Source organism: Palaemon carinicauda, chromosome 23 (assembly GCF_036898095.1).
Source record: "Palaemon carinicauda isolate YSFRI2023 chromosome 23, ASM3689809v2, whole genome shotgun sequence".
Taxonomy (NCBI): domain Eukaryota; kingdom Metazoa; phylum Arthropoda; class Malacostraca; order Decapoda; family Palaemonidae; genus Palaemon; species Palaemon carinicauda.
Genome location: NC_090747.1, coordinates 70626821 through 70649586, shown reverse-complemented (window position 1 = coordinate 70649586; position 22766 = coordinate 70626821). Strand labels below are relative to the sequence as shown.

At 42.0% G+C, this 22766-nt stretch overlaps 1 protein-coding gene across 1 annotated transcript in view; it reads left to right on the top strand.

The window, feature by feature from the left end:
* The window catches only part of Rint1 (RAD50 interactor 1), a 137436-nt gene that overhangs the window by 76178 nt on the left and 38492 nt on the right, over window positions 1-22766 (top strand). The window contains exons 9-11 of the mRNA XM_068347018.1: window positions 1614-1764; window positions 14320-14485; window positions 22104-22292. Of these exons, the coding sequence (XP_068203119.1) occupies window positions 1614-1764; window positions 14320-14485; window positions 22104-22292 (506 nt within the window). The remainder of the gene's footprint in view (window positions 1-1613; window positions 1765-14319; window positions 14486-22103; window positions 22293-22766) is intronic.

Sequence of the window (22766 nt, the reverse complement as noted above, 5' to 3'; positions counted from 1 at the left end):
ATGGGGTTCATAGAGAACATGTGTCTCCAGTAAAGAACTTTTCAGCAGAATAAGAACCTCCTCAGTAGAATTTGGATCCTTACTCCTTGGAAAACAGTCCATGCTTGAAGGGAGCTTCAAGCAGCCTTGCCTGAAATTTGACGTAATTTCCTTGGGAGAACAGGTTCATATCTCCTAGGCATGGACACAAACACCTCCTGTGTGGATCCCTCGTCTTCGGGGAATCTGTCTATTTTCGAGCAGTTGTGCCCATCTTGAGACTTGTGTTCCCAGGGTTGGATGGCTCTTGTTCTTAGGGAACAGGAGCACACACTACTGCTACTAACCTGAGGAAGTCATCTTCAGGATCTTTCCTTCAAGACTGGCTCTTTTCTCTAAATCATAAAGAGAGTAGCAGGAGCAAGAATGAAGTGTCCAGACACTGATCCTTTTAGCTTGGTTAGGCTGCTTGCTTGCAAATGCAACTTTGGTTAATGCAGACTTCTGCCATCTCAAGGCAGAACTCATAAGGGTACCCCTGTTAGTAGCCTTCCAGTTTAGTTGGTGGCTTACATGGCGCTGAAATCTAGTTCTTAAGGTGTCAGACCATCTTTGCCTTTCTGTACCTTAAAGATGTGGCTCACTGGCTCTTAGGCCCCTTACGTTGGGTCCTGATGTAATTGACACTCCCAGCTCCATCACCTTACTTAGTATGCATCCCATGTAAGGTAACACATTTTGAATATGTCTTGAAGAGAGGTAGAATGACTAGCTCTTCTACCTCTTCCTTATTCCTCTCTTTAGAGGATGCTGTAGCCACAACTGTTACCATTAGTTAGACACCTTACACTGGTGAGTTACTTGATGGAACACTTTCTTGCAGACTATGTCTGCCAAGAAGAATTTCCTCTATCCTCCTGGCAAGATGAAGGTCGAGTCTGTGTCTTGGGAAAATTTTATCTTGATGTGCCTGATTTGAAACTATCATTGCCATCTCCCTGATATGGAGATTGTTTTTCTGTGTCAAAGTGTTGGCTTCCTTTTAAGCCAGCACTGGCTTAGGCTTAACAGCTTTTACATCCTTATGATTAGCTGTTAGGAGGTTGTTCAAGTCACCATCTTGGCTCATATATGGAACCAGAAAGGATGCCATATCTAGGGAAGAAAGAACCTTCAAGTTTGCTTCTAGGGGATTTCCTCTCACCAATATGCGAATTTCCTTATTTTAAAGGATGAACAGTTTGTATACATGTATGAACATATATCAGGGGGGGGGGAGAAGAGGTTTCTCCTCAATGCTACATATCCTTGACCAACTACTTTATTAACTATTTATTGGTCATTCCAGTGCCATGGAAGGCATATCCATATATTAAAACTAATCAGGTTTTTACAGCTAGAAAAATATTACTCTAAATTTTTTTATTGAAAAAAGTATACAAATACATGCTGCAGTTGCATATGTACATTTCCTAAACCTAACTTGAAAAATACTGTGTATTGTCCATTAATGTGAAGATGAAATTTTATAATTATCTGTTTTGTAATACTGTACTTGGGCAGGATGCAGACAGGAAAACCCTTGTATTTAGTGTTAGGATGTGTAAGTAAATGTGCTACTCTGATCTTTGCAGTTGCATTGGAATTAATGGATGAATTGGTGTCTGATCATGGTGCTTGGCTATCAATAGAAAGTGGTGAAGCTGCACATTGTGGAGAACAACTCATTCTTCTTTTACAAGGAATCACTGATCGTTACAAAAGACTTCCTCAGCCAGGGCACAGGTGAGTAAAGAAGTAAATCCAACGTAGTACAGTAATGTAATTTTTATGTATAGGTATTGCAAGTGAATGTAATTTGATTATTTCCATGAAACTTCCTGTAATTCATGTGCTATTATAGGTAGTAGGTTGGCCAGGGCACCAGCCACCCTTTAAGATACTACTGGTTGAGAGTTATGGGGTTTTTTGACTGGCCAGACAGTACTACATTGGATCCTTCTCTCTGGTTACGGTTAATTTTTCCTTTGCCTACACACACACAGCGAATAGTCTGGCCTATTCTTTACACATTCTCCTCTGTCCTCATACACCTGACAAAACTAAGCTTACCAAACAATTCTTCTTCACCCAAGGGGTTAACTACTGTACTGTAATTGTTCAGTAAACACTTTCCTCTTAGTGAGGTTAGAAGAGACTCTTTAATTATGTTAAGCAGCTCACCTAGAAGGACACTCTAAAATCTAACCATTGTTCTCTGGTCTTGGGTAGTGCCATAGCCTCTATACCATGGTTTTCCACTGTCTTGGGTTAGAGTTCTCATACTTGAGGGTACACTCAGGCCTGCTGTTCTGTCTTGTTTCTCTTCCTCTTGTTTTGTTAAAGTTTTTATAGTTTATATAGGAGATATTTATTTTAATGTTGTTACTCTTCTTAATTTTTTTTCCATGTTTCCTTTCCTCACTGGGCTATTTTCCCTGTTGGAGCCCCTGAGCTTGTACCATCCTGCTTTTCAACCTCGGGTTGTAGCTTAGCAAGTAATAATAATAATAATATTATTCACTCTTGAATAGAGCTTCCAGCCAAAAAGAAAAATATTTTGCCATGGCAAATGTAAGACCTTGTTCCCTCTAGAAAGAAGGGTAAGTGAATAGAGGTTGTGTAAACAGTGTCACCTCCTGGCTACTGCCATTTTGATTTCTCATTCTTATCCAGGCTGTATTGTTTTTAATTGTGAGAAATTTTGCATAGTTATGCACAACTGTTCATTTCCTTGTTTGGAATAATAGAGGTATGTCTTACACATTTGTGAAGCAAAGATGCTGTGCGAAAAGTAAAGTGAATAAGCTGCTCTTGGCAAAAATGGATCATCATTCAAAATGTGTACCTTGACTAGGATTTGCATGTTCCTTACATGTAAGATGTAGTGAGTGGACATCTATATTAGAGAATATTATCTATGATGGACTATCTGCATTCAGCTGAAACCAGAGTTAAAGAGGAAAGCTAAATTTTCAATATTAATCTTACCCGGTGATCATGTAGCTGCAGCTCTGCTGCCCGACAGAAAAAACCTACGGGCGGGATACGCCAGCGATCGCTATACAGGTGGGGGTGTACAACAATAGCGCCATCTGTCGAGTAGGTACTCAAGTACTTCTTGTCAACACAGAACCAATTTTCTCTCTGTCGTGCCACCGGCAAGACCTACTTGATACGCTGTTGTTTCTGGAGTTGATTTTCACGCTATTTGGTGAAGTATTCTCTCTAGTTATTAGCTTTCGCTGTACAGAAGTTATCATCAATACTTTATCACTTTCATTGATTAGATTTTGGATTATTTGTTGACGACTTGGATAGATTTTGGATTTCCCCCTTTGACTAATTCAAGATGTCTGACCCTACTCAAGTCCCCAAGTACAGGCAGTGTAGCGCTAGGGACTGTTCTAGGCGTCTTCCGAAGGCCTCTATAGATCCTCACACCGTTTGTTCCAATTGTAGGGGTAAAGCCTGTCAATTGGAAGATCGATGTGAGGAATGCGCTGGGCTTTCGGAATTCGATTTTCAAGAATTCCTTAAGAATGCACGTAGGCTAGAGAAGGATAGGATCAGGAGGAGTTCGTCTCGCTCTATTGATTTTTCCTCTCCCCATGCCCCACAACCTATTCCTTCCCCTGTAGTGGTTACACCCGACCCTTCTACTAGCTCTCATCAACCTTCGATGGCGGATATGATGCGTGCCATTCAGGCTCTTGGTGACAGAGTTGAGTCATTAGCGAATGACCGCAATCAACTCTTGGCTGACGTCAAAGAGTTGAAGGAGAAAAGTGCAGTGGGAAGTGTAGTGAGTGTCAGTGCAGTGAAAAGTGTCAGTGTTACGCATGAGGGTGCGTCTGTTCGTGACTGTCGTCCTCCCAGTCCGGGACCTCTTGCAAGCTCTCAAGCCCAGGGGAGAAGCAATGTCGTACGACCAAAGGGTTCGACAGGCCTTGATCAGCGTACAGACGTACCCTCTGTGGTTGAGGACGTATCTTGCAGAGATCGTCCCACCCACAAACAGACGAGTGAGCCCATTCATTCCTCGTCTGCGGAAGAGGTTTCTCGACAGAAACGCTGGACCAAGGTCTCACGACCTCTCAGGCGCAAGGTCCCTTCCGAGCGAGTCCAACGGCCCAGGTGTAGCCACTGGGTCAGTTCGGACTCGCCGCAGTCTTCCGAAGACTGCACACCTCCCAAGAGAGGTAGAGTGGTTCCGCAGCAGGCAATCACTCCGTCTGTTGCCGCACCAACCGCTGTAGACCCTAAGTGGTCTTTGCTGCAGTCTATGCAGACTCAGCTAGCTTCCTTCATGCAGGAGTATCGTGCTGAGAAGGTTGATGCTGCACCCGTTAACCTACAACCTGCCACGGTTGTGCGCTCAGCTGACACTGCGGCTGCCTGCTCCCACACTCCGGCTGTGAGAGCTTCACCACCGATGCGCAGTCGACCCTGCCAGACGCATGTTGACGTTAGCCGACGTGCAGCACCCTCCGTTGACATGAGTGAGCTACCGCATCAGCAGGAAGGTGGAGTCAAGCTGCCGTGTTTTGACGCGATGCGTCAGTCTCCGCAACCCATGGCAGTCCCCACCACGCACCACCCCTCCGCTTTGGTTGTTGCCAGCTCTCAGACTGACCAACAGCGGCATGACGTTGGATCCAGTGCAGCTACGCATGCACCCGTGCTGCCGGATTCAGCCGTTCAGCTTTCTTCTCCTCCTTTGCCGCTTCCTCCTCAGCATTCGGATGAAGGAATCTCTGATGATGACGAAGCTGCGCATTTGGACGATCAACACTCCGACATAGATGAACCCAAGACTACGCCTCCCTCCTTAGACTTTAGGAAAGTCCTTGCCCTGTTTAAGGAGTTGTATCCGGACCAGTTTGTGTCTGCAGCTCCACGCTCTCCTCCCTCTGAGTTCGCTTTAGGCATGCAGTCAGCAGCTCCTGCCTTTACGAAGCTCGTACTCGCTCGCTCGTCCAAGAGAGCTTTAAGGGTACTGGGAGAGTGGCTGCAGACCAAGAAGCAACTTGGGAAGACTACCTTCATGTTTCCCCCGGCCAAGCTTGCTTCCAGATCTAGCGTCTGGTATGCCACAGGAGAGGTTCTCGGCTTGGGAGTTCCTGCCTCTACCCAGGGCGACTTCTCAAGTCTGGTAGACTCTCCCCGCAGACTGGCTATGAGACGGTCCAAGATTTGCTGGACTTCTTCGGACATGGACCATCTTTTGAAGGGAGTTTTCCGTGCGTTTGAGATCTTTAACTTCCTGGACTGGTGTTTGGGAGCGTTGAGCAGAAAGACCTCCCCTTCGGATAAGGACTCTGCCATGCTCATCATGTCCTGCATGGACAAAGCCATTCGGGATGGGTCTGGCGAGCTTGCGGCTTCTTTCGTGTCTGGAGTTCTCAAGAAGCGAGATCACCTTTGCTCCTTCTTGTCGGCGGGAGTCACACCATGTCAGAAGTCAAAGCTGATGTTTGCTCCGCTATCGAAGTGTCTCTTTCCTGAAGAGCTGATCAAGGGGATTGCCGCCTCGTTGATCCAGAAAGACACCCATGACCTGGTGGCGTCATCCGCACGTAAAGTCACAGCTTTACCTTCCGTGCCTAGACCTAGGATGGACACACCAGCGTCTAGGTTCATTCCGCCCTTTCGTGGCAGAACCTCCAGCAGAGGAGGTACCCGTGCCGATAGTCAACGTGGCAACAAGAAGAAGGGTTCCAAGTCCTCAAGAGGCAGAGTCTGACTGCCATCTTCTCCAGACAGCAGTGGGAGCCAGGCTCAAAAACTACTGGCAGGCCTGGGAGAACAGGGGTGCAGACGCACAGTCTGTGAAGTTACTCAGAGAGGGGTACAGGATTCCATTCTTGCGGAAGCCCCCTCTAGCAACAACTCCCATCGACCTCTCTCCCAGGTACAGAGAGGAGGACAAGAGGCTAGCTTTACAGCAAGAGGTGTCTCTCTTGCTACAAAAGGGAGCGGTAGTCATATTCCGGGACCATCAATCCCCGGGCTTCTACAACCGTCTCTTCTTAGTGGCGAAGAAGACAGGAGGGTGGAGACCGGTGCTAGACGTCAGTGCTCTAAATGTCTTTGTCAGCAAGCAGACGTTCACCATGGAGACGACGAAGTCGGTGCTAGCATCGGTCAGGAAGGAAGACTGGATGGTCTCGTTAGACCTAAAGGACGCGTACTTTCACGTCCCCATCCACCCAGATTCCCAACCTTTTCTAAGGTTCGTCTTTGGGAAGGTGGTTTACCAGTTCCAAGCCCTGTGCTTTGGCCTAAGCACGGCACCTCTAGTGTTTACCAAACTGATGAGGAATATTGCCAAATTCCTGCATTTAGCAGACATCAGAGCCTCCCTCTATTTGGACGACTGGCTTTTAAGAGCTGCGTCAAGTCGTCGCTGTCTGGAGAATCTAAAATGGACTCTGGATCTGACCAAGGAATTGGGTCTCCTGGTCAATATAGAAAAGTCCCAACTCGTCCCATCCCAAACTATAGTCTATCTAGGTATGGAGATTCAGAGTCAAGCTTTTCGGGCTTTTCCGTCGGCCCCCAGAATCAGTCAAGCCCAAGAATGCATCCAGAGCATGCTGAAGAGGAACCGATGTTCAGTCAGACAGTGGATGAGTCTGATAGGGACGCTTTCATCGCTGGACCAGTTCATCGCGTTAGGGAGACTCCACCTCCGACCCCTTCAGTATCACCTAGCTGCTCACTGGAGAAAGGACATGACGCTAGAAGCGGTCTCAGTTCCTATCTCCGAGAAGATGAAGTCTGCACTGACTTGGTGGAAGAACAACATTCTTCTCAGGGAAGGTCTACCACTGGCGGTTCAGACCCCCGACCACCTTCTCTTCTCGGACGCATCGGACACGGGCTGGGGTGCGACACTGGACGGTCGGGAATGCTCGGGCACGTGGAATCCGGATCAAAGAGCACTACACATCAACTGCAAGGAGCTACTGGCAGTTCATCTGGCCTTGAGAAGCTTCAAGTCCCTCCTTCTAGGCAAGGTGGTGGAGGTGAACTCCGACAACACCACAGCCTTGGCGTACATCTCCAAGCAAGGAGGGACTCATTCGATGACGTTGTTCGAGATCGCAAGGGACCTCCTCACCTGGTCAAGAGATCGAAACATATCTCTTGTAACGAGGTTCATTCAAGGCGACATGAATGTCATGGCAGACCGCCTCAGCCGGAAGGGTCAGATCATCCCTACAGAATGGACCCTTCACAAGAATGTTTGCAACAGACTATGGACCCTGTGGGGTCAGCCCACCATAGATCTGTTCGCTACCTCGATGACCAAGAGGCTCCCAAATTATTGCTCACCGATTCCGGACCCAGCAGCAGTTCACATAGATGCCTTTCTTCTGGATTGGTCCCATCTAGACCTTTATGCGTTCCCCCGTTCAAGATTGTCAACAAGGTACTGCAGAAGTTCGCCTCTCACGAAGGGACAAGGTTGACGTTGGTTGCTCCCCTCTGGCCCGCGAGAGAATGGTTCACCGAGGTACTGCAATGGCTAGTAGACGTTCCCAGGACTCTTCCTCTAAGAGTGGACCTTCTGCGTCAGCCGCATGTAAAGAAGGTACACCCAAGCCTCCACGCTCTTCGTCTGACTGCCTTCAGACTATCGAAAGACTCTCAAGAGCTAGAGGCTTTTCGAAGGAGGCAGCCAGAGCGATTGCCAGAGCAAGGAGGACATCCATTCTCAAGGTCTACCAGTCAAAATGGGAAGTCTTCCGAAGCTGGTGCAAGGCGAATTCAGTATCCTCAACCAGTACCTCTGTAACTCAGATAGCTGACTTCCTTTTACACCTAAGGAAGGTAAGATCCCTTTCAGCTCCTACGATCAAAGGTTACAGAAGCATGTTGGCAGCAGTTTTCCGCCACAGAGGCTTAGATCTTTCCAACAACAAAGATCTACAGGACCTCCTTAAGTCTTTTGAGACCTCAAAGGAGCGTCGGTTAGCCACACCAGGTTGGAACTTAGACGTGGTTTTAAGGTTCCTGATGTCAGCAAGGTTCGAACCGCTTCAATCAGCCTCTTTTAAAGATCTCACTTTGAAGACTCTTTTCCTCGTTTGCTTAGCAACAGCTAAAAGAGTCAGTGAGATACACGCCTTCAGCAGGAACATAGGATTTACATCTGAAACGGCTACATGTTCCTTACAGCTTGGTTTTTTAGCTAAAAACGAACTCCCTTCTCGTCCTTGGCCCAAATCGTTCGAGATTCCAAGTCTGTCCAGTTTGGTTGGAAACGAACAAGAGAGAGTACTATGCCCAGTAAGAGCTCTTAAGTACTATTTAAGACGTACGAAGCCATTACGAGGACAATCAGAAGCTTTATGGTGTTCTATTAAGAAACCTGCTTTACCGATGTCGAAGAACGCAGTTTCTTATTACATCAGACTTTTGATTAGAGAAGCCCATTCTCATCTGAATGAGGAGGACCATGCTTTGCTGAAGGTAAGGACACATGAAGTTAGAGCTGTCGCAACTTCAGTGGCCTTCAAACAAAACAGATCTCTGCAGAGTGTAATGGATGCAACCTATTGGAGAAGCAAGTCAGTGTTCGCATCATTTTAAAAACCTTAAAGATGTCCAGTCTCTTTACGAGAACTGCTACACCCTGGGACCATTCGTAGCAGCGAGTGCAGTAGTAGGTGAGGGCTCAACCACTACATTCCCATAATCCCATAACCTTTTTTAATCTTTCTCTTGAAATGCTTTTTATTGTTGTTTTTGGGTTGTACGGAAGGCTAAGAAGCCTTTCGCATCCTGGTTGATTTGGCGGGTGGTCAAATTCTTTCTTGAGAAGCGCCTAGATTAGAGGTTGTGATGAGGTCCTTTAGTATGGGTTGCAGCCCTTCATACTTCAGCACCTAGGAGTCGCTCAGCATCCTAAGAGGATCGCGAGGCTCAGTAAGGAAGACGTACTTAAAAAGGCAGAGTAATGGTTCAAGTCGACTTCCTTACCAGGTACTTATTAATTTTATGTTTGTTATTTTGAATAACTGCTAAAATGAAATACGGGATACTTAGCTTCTAATGTTAACATGTATGCTGGTCTCCACCCACCCCCCTGGGTGTGAATCAGCTACATGATCACCGGGTAAGATTAATATTGAAAAATGTTATTTTCATTAGTAAAATAAATTTTTGAATATACTTACCCGGTGATCATGAATTAAAGGACCCACCCTTCCTCCCCATAGAGACCCAGTGGACCGAGGAGAAAATTGGTTCTGTGTTGACAAGAAGTACTTGAGTACCTACTCGACAGATGGCGCTGTTGTTGTACACCCCCACCTGTATAGCGATCGCTGGCGTATCCCGCCCGTAGGTTTTTTCTGTCGGGCAGCAGAGCTGCAGCTACATGATCACCGGGTAAGTATATTCAAAAATTTATTTTACTAATGAAAATAACATTTTAAGAAAAAAAGCATTAGATTGGGTTAGTTTTCTGGGCTTCCCCATTCCCTGCTGCCCCTGTCCTTCGGGAGGTTTTCCCCATATGTCAGGTTAGTGGGTTGGAGATTCAATATGTAGATGTGTTTGGTCTCGATTATTTTATCTGAGATCTGAATTTTATGATTTGTTAGACAGTAGGTTTGTGAATAATTGAAATATTTTAATGTCCACAATCATATACAATAAAGCCTCTGTATAGTTTCCGTGGTGTTTTGGGTCCAGCCCACCAACCACCCCTCATTTGAAAAATTCTGTGGATAAGCCACCTGAACTCTACCGTTGTTGGAAAATATCCTATGAAATACAATATGGTAACAGTAATGTTAATATCACCACCTTTCTTTCCCTCACTCGCATATGTGTATATACATTTTGATGTCTGTACTATACTAAACTGTTCAATATAAAATATGTAATATGTATAGTACTGTTTGATGTTGTAATAACATGAAGGTAATGATAATGATATAATAATAATGATAATAATAATAATAAAACAGTGATGATAAAACAAACAATAACTTTATCGCCAATACTCGCTAAGTATTCACTACGTAGCCAGTTAATTTAGCTTTCTGAAATCATTATAAACAATGTAGAGGGTATACAGTAATTGCAATTGGTTGGGTAGCCAGTGAATGTAGCCTTCAGGGAGGTGTCATGTCATATAATACCCATACTTTTATAGATACAGTATTACCATTCAAACAACCCATTTCAGCTCCAATTATTTTTTGTGTTGCAATTTCATCTTACTCCACATTTTTTGTGTTTGTTCTTCCTAAATGATTAGGAAAACATATCGGTTTACATTTCTCTGCAATAATATTTCTAGAATACGATGTGCCATATATGTACCACTGAGCACATCCAAGTACAATTTTTTGTGTTGAAAGAAAAACGGCTCTATCCGAAATACAATTATTTATTTGAAATTGATAATTCATTTTACAGTTTTAGGGTATTACAAATCTAAAATGAGCAATGATACATAACCTCTAATATTTTTAGCAAGATGATGCCAAATACCGTAAAATTTCCAAACATTTGAACCTTAGAGTGAGCTACTAAATTCCTACTCAGTATCAAATTGTGTTGAAATACATGTAACTTCAAGTTTCACTTGAATTTAACAGGTAAAAAAATACAATATTGATCAAAATGTAAATACTTAGAACACATCATCATTATTTAGTATGAAATGAAAGATTACATGCCAACCAGAGTCCTACATTGCATTTGCTACACTGACTGAAAGGTCTTTTCTTACATCCTTCCCCAGCACATCATCATCTTTTGTTATCTTGTGTTTCCACAAGATAATGTTCTATTCCATCAAAACGAATATCTTGTAAGACTCGTTTGTCATCCTTTGTTGAGCAGGATGGCGGTCTCCCAGCTCCCTTCAGTGGTATACCAAACTGAGTAAGATATGTCTGAGCAATCTGTTCCTTGAATTCAAACTGTGACAATCCCCCGCCAGACGACTTATGCAACAACCAAGCATTTTGTTCTGTTACATCAATTAGCCAAGTAAATACAGTATACACCAATACCACTTTTTCCCTCAAATACCAATATGATATTTGTTTACATTTTGGTTCTGCCTATCAGTTCCTCCCATATGTTGATTATAATCTTGAACTATCTTTGGGCAGTCAACTTCTACATTCTTTTTCTCATTCTGTGAGTACCTTCTTACTTTGCTTGAGGCATTGTTTGTATGGACTGTTGATGCCACTGATACGACTGCATTATCCATCCATCTACATACCATGATTTTATTCACCTTGTCTGTAGCGAACTCTGCCGTTCCTCTCTTGTTTTTTCATAGAATCAACTGATTTTAGTCACCAAACCTTATAGCCAAATCTAATTGGTTTCATTCTGATGCACTGTTTACACCCATGCTTACCATAATATTCGACCATTGCTTCATCATGAGAGAGTGACTTCATGGGTTGAAAATGCCCAATGAATTTCTGTTAGATGTCTAACGAGTGGACGAACTTTGGCATATTTGTCAGTTGTATCTAATTTAGAATTATCAGAAAAATGAATGAATTGCATGATTTTTTCAAATCATCTTCTTCTCATTGCTTGATAGACAGCTTCATTTCTTGTCACAGATGAATTTCTCCAAAACATCCACCGAGAAGATACAGGAACGATGCCAGACACTATCAAAATTCCAATGAACACTTTCATTTCATCTTTGGTTACCAAGAAGTCTGTTTCACCTTTGAGAGTTGCATAGATAATTGTCTGATCCACTAACATATTCCACATATCATCATCAAAAAATAGTCCGAAAAGTTTAGTTGGAGTAAAATCCCTATATTTTGCATAATTTGCCTCGGGAAACATACAGTCACCAGGTGTGAGATAAGTGCCAAGACTCCATTTGGGAGTCTTATAGCTATTAATATGTAAAGAACTATGAGCCGCACCATCATCTTCAGCAGTACGACGTTCGTCGTGAGAAATAGCTTCATCATTACCACTCAGTTGAGGTTCACAATCATCTTCAGTTGTACGTCGTCCGTCATGGAAAACAGCTTCAGCATTACCAGTCAGTTGTCTGCCGGACAAATTATCTATCAATCCACTATTGTCTTCATCAGTCAATAGGCCCGTATCTGTAGGCTCAATGTAAACTTTTGCATGACTATCGTCTTCTTCTAACATAGCTAAAATGTCATGCATAGTCAGGGATCTGAAATATGAAACATGAAATGGATTTAGAATATGCTACAAATTCGATATTCATAAAATATGTGTACACAGAAAAAAATGTACCTGCATTAGCTCAGCGAACCATATATGGCACAGCAAATATAAAATGATATGCAGAAAGAAGAATGGATTAGACAAATATGAAAGTTAAATAGAGAGGTCAGTTTATTACTTGTTCAACACATGCAATTACCAAAAGAACATATTTATCAAAGAAATATGCAAAATATACTTACTTTGTACTGGAAGCCATTGTTTTGGGCAGAGAACAGCGGCACTTCTTTTCAAGGTGACAGCAGAGCACAGACTGGCAGCTTTGAGGGACTGTACTCATATGAACATGTAGTAGCAGGTTTGGTGTGCATTCCCAATACACTTGTTCAGGCTTGTCTCAGCACAAAGCGATGTATGATGCAATATTGCATCATGTTGTTAATGTGCCATATATGTACCACTGAGCTGAAATGAGTTAATAAAAGTCTAAAACATACAGTATTGTACAATATATGATTACAGTCAATTATCGATATCCACAATTAATTAATTAAATGAAAACGGCCGCACATGCTAACATATATACAAATAATGCTACTCGGGACCATGGTATTTTTAAGAGGTTCATTTTAATAGGTAGCATAAATATGAGGGAATTTCAGTTTCATCGTCATTGGAACAAAATGTCCGATCTTGACATGACGTGTGTTTCAGTGATGCAGAACTATATACCATATACCCTATAATATAGTAATTAAGGAAAGAGTACAGAAAAACACAAGGCCTCGATATAGCATTCATTTATGAATGAGGAGTTCAAATGAAAGCAGGATGGATTTGAAGAGCTAGGTTGAAAGGGTGCACCGACTTTTGAGCGCAAGACAAATGAGCGCCGACAATTGAGCGCAAGACAAATGCGCGCACTAACATTTGAGCGCCGACATTTGAGCGCCATAATTTGAAAATTTAATCCTCTCTTTATGTTTTTGTATTGACATTATAGACATTTAGTACTCAATGTTACAAGCGTTTGGATATAAAGGAAGAAGAAACAATCTTAATCTTTATTTGCTATAAAAACAATTTGTAAATAGAATATAACTACTTTTGAAGGGTAAAATTATATGATATGGAACACAGATAATTATCTGCGTTCTTCAAGAGAGCCATTAGATTATAAGCTAATGGCTCTCTTAAAGAGTACTCACTAACAATTTTAATTAGATCATTGTTTACTCGTTCATATTTTTTGTGTTTTACAGGTTCATGCCGCCCACAGTTTATTCTGATCAATTTGGTTGAGGTATGATTTTGTTCAATTCTTAAAATTTCTATGATAGAATAGCTGAGGAGCTATTTTGAACATTCCATTTCCCTTCCATTGCTTATTTTCTTTCATCACTCTGTCAAGTCTGTAACAGTAGCCTTTGTGCAATATATTAACTTTTCCTTTGGATGATGTTACCTTCTCCATACCGAGGGTACTTTGAACTAAAATAAATCAAAGGTATTTCTCTTTTAGAAAGTTTTGTTAAAATTTCCAACATAAAAATAATTTTAAAAATATACTAATAACCAAACGGTACGCACACAAAAGGAAAGTTAACGATAGTAACCAAACAAGTTAACGATGTAAACAAAAGATTTTAAGGAATTTTAACGATCATAAACACTGATAACATGACATTTTTTGGAAACCAAGTTTATGAAGTAAATAAAAATTTTTTACTAACCGAACAACAGTTATAGAGGGACATAGATAGATATTTAGATAGATAGATAGATACAGATAATAAATAGATACACAGAGCGTGTATGTGTGCGCGTGTTTGTCTTTTGTTCTAAAATTTCGTGCGCGCAATTGTCGGCGCTCAACTGTTGCCGCTCATTTGTCTTGCACGCAAAAGTCAGACCACGAGGTTGAAAGAGTATTAAGAGGACAGGTCAAAAGCAATGTCACAGGTTCAAAGGAATATTAACATACCGTGCAAGGAAAACTAGGCATCAATTCTCACATGGGGTTTATGTACAATAACTGAACTTTATGAACTCGGGTATGCAGGGTAATCTATATTGTTCTTTCAGATTGCAGTTCTTGGAGCTTCAATTAGAGTTGCTAGATGATTATCGTGTTCGAGTACTACAAGTCATGAAGAGTGAAACCCAAGATCCACTTACGTCCCACTACCCAGCAATCTTGAACACTGTGCACCATATTATAGCAACTTTAAATGATTGGGGAGATCTGCCAGTAAGTTTATTTTGAATTTGATTTTGTTTGATTGGTATAGACTATTCAAGAACATATATATGAGAAGAAAAAAGCTACAGATTTAAACAATGTACTGGAGTATAGTAGTTTTATAGGATTGATATTACAGTATTACTAGCTATGCTACAACCCTAGTTGGAAAAGCAGCATGCTATAAGCCCAAGGGCTCCAACAGGGAAAACAGCCCAGTGAGGAAAGAGAATAAGGAAATAAATAAACTACAAGAGAAGTAATGAACAATTAAGATAAAATATTTTAAGAACTTTAACATCATTAAAATAAATCTCTCATATATGAAGTATAAAAACTTAAACAAAAACAAGAGAAATAAGATAGAATAGTGTGCCCAAGTGCACCCTCAAGCAAGAAAACTCAACCCCAAGTTAGTGGAGAACCATGGTAAAGAGGCTATGGCACTACCCAGAACTAGAGAACAATGGTTTGATTTTATAGTGGCCTTCTCCTAGAAGAGCGGCTTATCATAGCTAAGTCTCTTCTACCCTTACCAAGAGGAAAGTAGCCATTGAACAATTGGAGTGCAATAGTTAACCCCAAGAGCAAACAAGAATTGTTCGGTAATCTCATTGTTGTCAAGTGTGTGAGGACATAGGAAAATATGGAAAGAATACATACATACATACATACATACATACATACATATACCAAGGCCTTCCCCCAATTTTGGGGGTTAGCCGACATCAACAAATGAAACAAAACAAAAAAGGGGACCTCTACTCTCTACGTTCCTCCCAGCCTAACAAGGGACTCAACCGAGTTCAGCTGGTACTGCTAGGGTGCCACAGCCCACCCTCCCACATTATCCACCACAGATGAAACTTTATAATGCTGAATCCCCTACTGCTGCTACCTCCGCGGTCATCTAAGGCATCAGAGGAAGCAGCAGGGCCTACCGGAACTGCGTCACAATCGCTCGCCATTCATTCCTATTTCTAGCACGCTCTCTTGCCTCTCTCACATCTATCCTCCTATCACCCAGAGCTTCCTTCACTCCATCCATCCACCCAAGCCTTGGCCTTCCTCTTGTACTTCTCCCATCAACTCTTGCATTCATCACCTTCTTTACCAGACAGCCATTTTCCATTCTCTCAACATGGCCAAACCACCTCAACACATTCATATCTACTCTAGCTGCTAACTCATTTCTTACACCCGTTCTCACTCTCACCACTTCGTTCCTAACCCTATCTACTCGAGATACACCAGCCATACTCCTTAGACACTTCATCTCAAACACATCCAATTTCTGTCTCTCCATCACTTTCATTCCCCACAACTCCGATCCATACATCACAGTTGGTACAATCACTTTCTCATATAGAACTCTCTTTACATTCATGCCCAACCCTCTATTTTTTACTACTCCCTTAACTGCCCCCAACACTTTGCAACCTTCATTCACTCTAACGTACATCTGCTTCCACTCCACCATTTGCTGCAACAACAGACCCCAAGTACTTAAACGTATCCACCTCCTCAAGTAACTCTCCATTCAACATGACATTCAACCTTGCACCACCTTCCCTTCTCGTACATCTCATAACCTTACTCTTACCCACATTAACTCTCAACTTCCTTCTCTCACACACACTTCCAAATTCTGTCACTAATCGTCCAAGCTTCTCTTCTGTGTCTGCAACCAGTACATTATCATCCGCAAACAACAACTGATTTACCTCCCATTCATGGTCATTCTCGTCTATCAGTTTTAATCCTCGTCCAAGCACTCGGGCATTCACCTCTCTCACCACTCCATCAACATGAAAGTTAAACAACCACGGTGACATCACACATCCCTGTCTCAGCCCCACTCTCACCGGAAACCAATCACTCACTTCATTTCCTATCCTAACACATGCTTTACTACCTTCGTAGAAACTTTTCACTGCTTGCAACAACCTTCCACCAACTCCATATAACCTCATCACATTCCACATTGCTTCCCTATCAACTCTATCATACGCTTTCTCCAGATCCATAAACGCAACATACACCACCTTGCCTTTTGCTAAATATTTCTCGCATATCTGCCTTACTGTAAAAATCTGATTCATACAACCCCTACCTCTTCTAAAACCATCCTGTACTTCTAAGATTGCATTCTCTGTTTTATCCTTGATCCTATTAATCATTACTTCACCATACACTTTTCCAATTACGCTTAACAAACTAATACCTCTTGAATTACAACACTTATGCACATCTCCCTTACCCTTATATAGTGGTACAATACATGCACAAACCCAATCTACTGGTACCATTGACAACACAAAACACATATTAAACAATCTCACCAACCATTCAAGTACAGTCACACCCCCTTCCTTCAACATCTCAGCTCTCACACCATCCATACCAGACGCTTTTCCTACTCTCGTTTCATCTAGTGCTCTCCTCACTTCATCTATTGTAATCTCTCTCTCATTCTCATCTCCCATCACTGGCACCTCAACACCTGCAACAGCAATTATATCTGCCTCCTTATTATCCTCAACATTCAGTAAACTTTCAAAATATTCCGCCCATCTTCTCCTTGCCTCCTCTCCTTTTAACAACCTTCCATTTCCAATCTTTCCAAGAATAGGCCAGACTATTTGGTCTGTGTATGTGGGCAAAGGAAAAATGAGCTGTAATCAGAAAGCGGGATCCATTGTAATACTGTCTGGCCAGTCAAAGGACCCAAAATGCTTTGGCAGTTAATAATAGTTATGTCTTCATTAGTATTCTCTTAACTGTAAAGGACCCATTAAGTTTCAAAACTCATATTAATTTATTAATCTATAAAATATGGGAGATATGAAATAGAACAGTAGTGGGTAGAGCCTAGGCCTTGAAGGATGCTGCGAATATCCTTTTGTAATGCATACAGTGCAGTGTAAAAGGTACACTAAGTCCCCTAATTGGCAAGGCTGTCTGTGGGGTATACTGTTCTTTATTATTTCAACGAGGCTTACCTGTGGTTCACTTGAACTTCTGTGACAAAGTGTATTCCTATTGACGTCTATCATTAAAAAAGAATATGTTCCCATTCTCCCTCACTTCAGTTGCCTTCTCTTTCTAGCATATCATAGTTTTGCGCACAATCTCTAGTGTTCTAAAGTAAATAAACTTTGGTGTGGTCATTTTTTGGATAGTTTTTTTATTGAGACTAGGTTTTTTTTGAGTTTTAAAAATGAATCAAAAAAGTGAATTTCAGTCTTATATTCTATACATGATTTTATTCTCTCTCACTTTATACATTACAAATGAATTACATTTTTATGGGTCCATTCAAGAGGAAGTTACCCATTTTCTCACCATTTATATTTGTTCTAGAGTGATTTCCCCGGTTTCTTTCATATCCTTATTATTTGTTAGTTTTTAATTTTGGGTTCTTACATAGATTGTGATCCATCGAACATAATGAAAATTAGGCAAACTAATTTGTTTAATTTCCTTGATTTATGAAATCTTCGTTTGGTTCTGATTAAATTGTTTTCTGCATATTATGGAATCGAAGCCTTCATCACAAGTGTAATTTCTTAATTTTGTCCTGTTCGATTTATTGTGAAATCTTCACCTTCCCATAATCTTGATTCATACTGAAGCAGTTGTATTCAAAGATAGAAAAATGGTTGCAGGAGATACAGCAATATATCTTGACTTCTGCTTCTGGACCAACCTCAAATGAGCAACCATTCTGTGCAATGCATAGTAATATGGCATGAAGTATAATCCCTCTAATACTAGGCTATACAAGACTTAGTCCACATGACTTCTAATCTAAGTTTGGAAGAGCTTGGGGGACTCTCCTTCACATTTCCTACCAGGACACTAGACATTGCTCACTTCTCTAAATGGGGTACTGCTGTATCCCTTGTAGAGAAGGCATAGTCGTTGATGGTTTCTTGGACCTCAATTCTTCTACTTGCAGATTCTAATGAGAAGGGTGGTAACCCGAAGCAGTGATTTGTTCTCCTAACTCTCCCAACTTTTTTTTCCACATCCTCCTCCTTCATATTCTGATTCTTATGCTTCCTCTGAGAAGATGAAGTAGTCAAGGAAGGACAGCCGTAGGTGCCCAGATTAGAGCTTTTGATGAGACATACTTTCCTACTTGGACGTTGGACTCTTCTCCCTTTCCTGAGCAGAGTACTGTTGCATCCTGTGTGGATGGAGCAACTCGTGTGGTTTCTCCCCTTGGGAGAGCTTCGTCATTTTTGGTTGCCTGAACCTAGACTTCCATGCATTGTGGAAGAAGAGATTCGTTCCCCTTCCTCCTTCTCCTCCTCCTGTTTCTGATTTTTACTCTTTTTTTTTTTTTTTTTTTTTTTAAGAAGATAAAGAAGTTCATGAAAGCCCGTTGTAGTTGTAAGAATAATTTTCTTGTCAACATCACTTTTCCTTCAGTAGGGGTGGACAACCACGGGGTGATCTCCACCAGCAGGGGGGAAGGGAACCTCAGCCTCATGTCATTGTACCGTGTGCCTGTGAGAAGGGTTTCCTTGCCTACCCAGTAGCCATGCAAGACAAGTTGCACGTCTTGGTCAGACCCTTGTATGCCTTCTGTCAGCTACGTGTTGGAAGAGCTGAAGCACTTGCCTTCACCTTTCCAACTGGATGATAACTACTCCTCCTCCTTTGGATGGAGTACCTCGGTATCCCATGTTGAGAAGATGGCACCTCTCAAGGTTGTCTAATAGCGACGTGCTGTTGGTAAAGGAGTCTCAGCCACATGCTCAGGCATGGGGTCAATGCTTCCTCTCCACCTTGATTAAAGGAAAGAGCACTAGGTGCTACTTCTGTCTCAACGCTAGAGATATTTCCCTCTATAATGACTACTGACTTGGTCCAGCATGAGTCCCTGATTACTTTGCAGATTTTGTCCTATGGTCAGAATACTCAATTTCGCAGGAAAAAAGTAGATCTGTGGAGCAGCGTTCTGGACCCTCTACCTCTAGTTTCTTTTGCTTTGGGGTTTACTGGACCTTGGACCAGTACCAAAGGAAGAAGAAAATCCAAAGTCAGAGTGTCCCTTTGTGGATGTTCTTACATTTATTTTTAGTGCAATAAACTGGGTGAGGCAACCTTGGCGGCCTCTTCAGGCTGGACCTTGGTCATTAACCGGCTCTTTGTTGCCCCTCTACAGTTAGGGCCTTCTCTGGAGCTGTCTTAAGTGGATCTTGCTAGTTAGTCCTAGATTAAGTTGACAATCAGATCTGTGGATCTGAGAACTCTCTCGCTTTTGGTCAACCAAACAAAATCCTGCTGCATGCACTCTTAAGGCTGGGAGGTTCTACGTGCCACAGTTAGCCCCGTGACCACCTCATCAGAGACTCATCAGTGTACTTGCTGTCAAAGGGACTCCTTGGAGAGACTCAAGTCAGAAGACACATCTTTCTTGGCCTCTGAGTTGGTGGATTTGAGTTTATGCTATGACAGCCCTCCAAGCTGTCTCTTGACTTGACTTTGTTCAGGCATGAGATGTACTTTGCAAGGATGAGTTGCTTATTATCCCCAGATTCTTTGGAGAAGTACAGCAGTTAGGGAAGGCAGTGACCTACTTGGTATACCACTCAGTATGCCAGTGGGCTAACAGGGTTTTGAAGAGAAGGGATGCCTTGGTTTCCTGACTCTCAAAGCAGTCGGTCCAGTGTCCTTGGTAATTAGTGTCCTTCATGGTATGCACTTGCTACCTTTTTTGGACAACTTCCCCCTCCTATTCTTGATCACCCCCATCTTGCCACTGGCAGTTATTCAGCCACCTTCCTCTGGAGAAGCTCATTCAACAAGGGCACTTCCTCTAGAGATCCCTTCGATGGTATTTGAAGGATTAGTGGTCAGCTTCCAGGGATCCCCCAAATCACCCTATCCTAGGGAGGCATGGACCAATCTTCATGGTGTCTAGATGAAGAAGACCTCACCAGGGGAGTCCCTCAAGACTCTCTACCTCTGTACACTCAACTGTTCTCAGTTGCATTGAAGGAGGGGTGGAACATGCAGTTGGACGACCTGGTCGCCTGAGGTGTGTGGTCAGTTGAAGTACTTCTGCACTTCACTGGTACCTGCATTCCATGAAGCTACTAGCACTTCCTGGATGGAGGCTATTCAACTTCTTGCTTAAGGCTTTTATCAAGGTCTGCATAGGAGGTTTTTGGATAACTTCGGTCTGCTGTAACTGTCTACCAGGGAAGGTGGACCATCTTGTATCTATGAGGTACTTTTCCAGTCGTAGCTTCTGAACAGGACCTGACATCTCATGCCTGAGTGTCAGTGTCTCTTCCTAAGTACTGGCAAAACCAAGAGAGAGGTGTCGCAGAACACATCTCTCTGGCTAAATGAGATTTTTGAGAGCATACACTTTGTCATGTAAGGGGGTCGAGGTATCAGGTTGCGGTAGAGCTCACAATGTCAGGTTATCTTGCTTAGACTGAAGAATCTGTAGTCAAGCAGGTGATGGAGTTTGCCGAGCCAAATAACCTTTAACAACATGTAGGATTGAGTATACCCACATGTCCTTCAACTCTTTTGTTGTTGGCCCTTTGGTAGATGCTCTAGTAGTTATCTAGCCAGTCAGCCAGCTCCCTTACAGGACAGGAAACCCCTTGTTTATGGTTAAGCGTTCGGTGTAAGTTGGGAGGAAAAGTCGAATGACTTGCTTTTCTGCATCTTTCATTCCCCTTACTTAGGGATAGGCTTTTGTATCGTGACATGCTGGCTCGGACATTGATAATAGTAACCTACATTTCTGAGCACCATTCTTATTAGACTGGATCTGCGAGAAGTAGTTCTCCTCATCATCCCTTTACGAAGGGGAGAATGGTGGAATAGATAACTATCCTTTGGCCATCCTGTGCCAGGTATGTGTTTCCAGACTGCATCACCCCTTTGGGAGAGAAAGTTTCCTTCATCAACCAAGTACCAGGTACCAAGTACTGGCCATGACCTATTAACCTACTCATTCCTATGGTGATCTGGTTGGAGGTTGCCGGAGTCATCTCCTTTGCTCACGGGACCTATGAAACTGGTATTTCCTGGTAAGAAAAAGAAACAACCAGTTCAGTTCTAGTGGGACTTCTTACCCACCAATAAGTAAGTCTTCCTATTTTAAAAGATGAAAGGTTTGTATACACATAGGAAGAAATGAGTTTTTAAATGTAATTTATATTAGTACTGGGTATACAAATCTAAGTCCTGTAAAATTGAACTTAGCACCTCAATGACTCCTCGCAGTCCTTAGCCAAAGGTCAAAAGTGTGTAGTCTTTGACAGGCAAGTAGGCGTGGCTTCTCACAACCTATTGTTAACTACATCTTTAGCAATTTCAATGGCTATTCCTGCTCAGCTTAAACCGATTCCCTATTTTAAAGGAATTTGGTTTATATACCTAGGAAAAATGAAAATTACTTTAAATTTTTTTTCCTAATAGTAATGTTAGTTTGCATTCACATTGTTTAAATTTGTGTCTTGTTTATCAAGAAGTGACTGTACAGGTATTACACTGTAATCTGTGATACATTTTTGGAAAGTAGTACTGATGAATCTCTTGGAGGCCATTAAGGGTATAATTTGGATGACTGATAACTTTTTATCCCTAACAGTTTTTTGTGGAGATGCAGTTTCATCAAGAATGTTTTAACAAAATCCAAGATCAAACTGCTGCTGCGATTGCTGGTTTTGAAAAAACTTGCCCAGCTGTGTCTCCTGATGATCCTTCATCATTCTCCCTCATTCAGCAGGATCTTACAATGATGAACAGTTCCATTTCTCCTGAAATTCTAGCACGTCAAGTAAGGATCATTAATTTTAATACATTATTCTTCTTAATATTCATTCCTTGGTTGTTAAGGTGAAAGTATTAAAAAGTGTATATCCCTCATATTTGTATCACGTCCACATGATTAAACACCAGGCTGTTACCAGTTTACTAGATACCAGGCTTTCACCCAACCACACTTACAACTGATGAAATTTGGAAACCAAGTAGAAATTTTCCAATAATTTATGAAATATGTTGCACCAGTAATATTGAAATGTAGTAAAAATTTGAGAAATGTAAGTAGAAATTGTGCAGGTAATGTAAAAAAAAAAAATGCATAAAAGGAAAAGAACTACAGTAATACATAATATGAATATGCATAAAAAAGATAAGGGAAATAATGTTAAGCTTTTTGAATTTGGAATGTAAAAAGGTACTGACTTAATAAGACTGCTAATAACTAAACTTTACATATTCATTATTAAGGATTTGGTGCAATTTAATT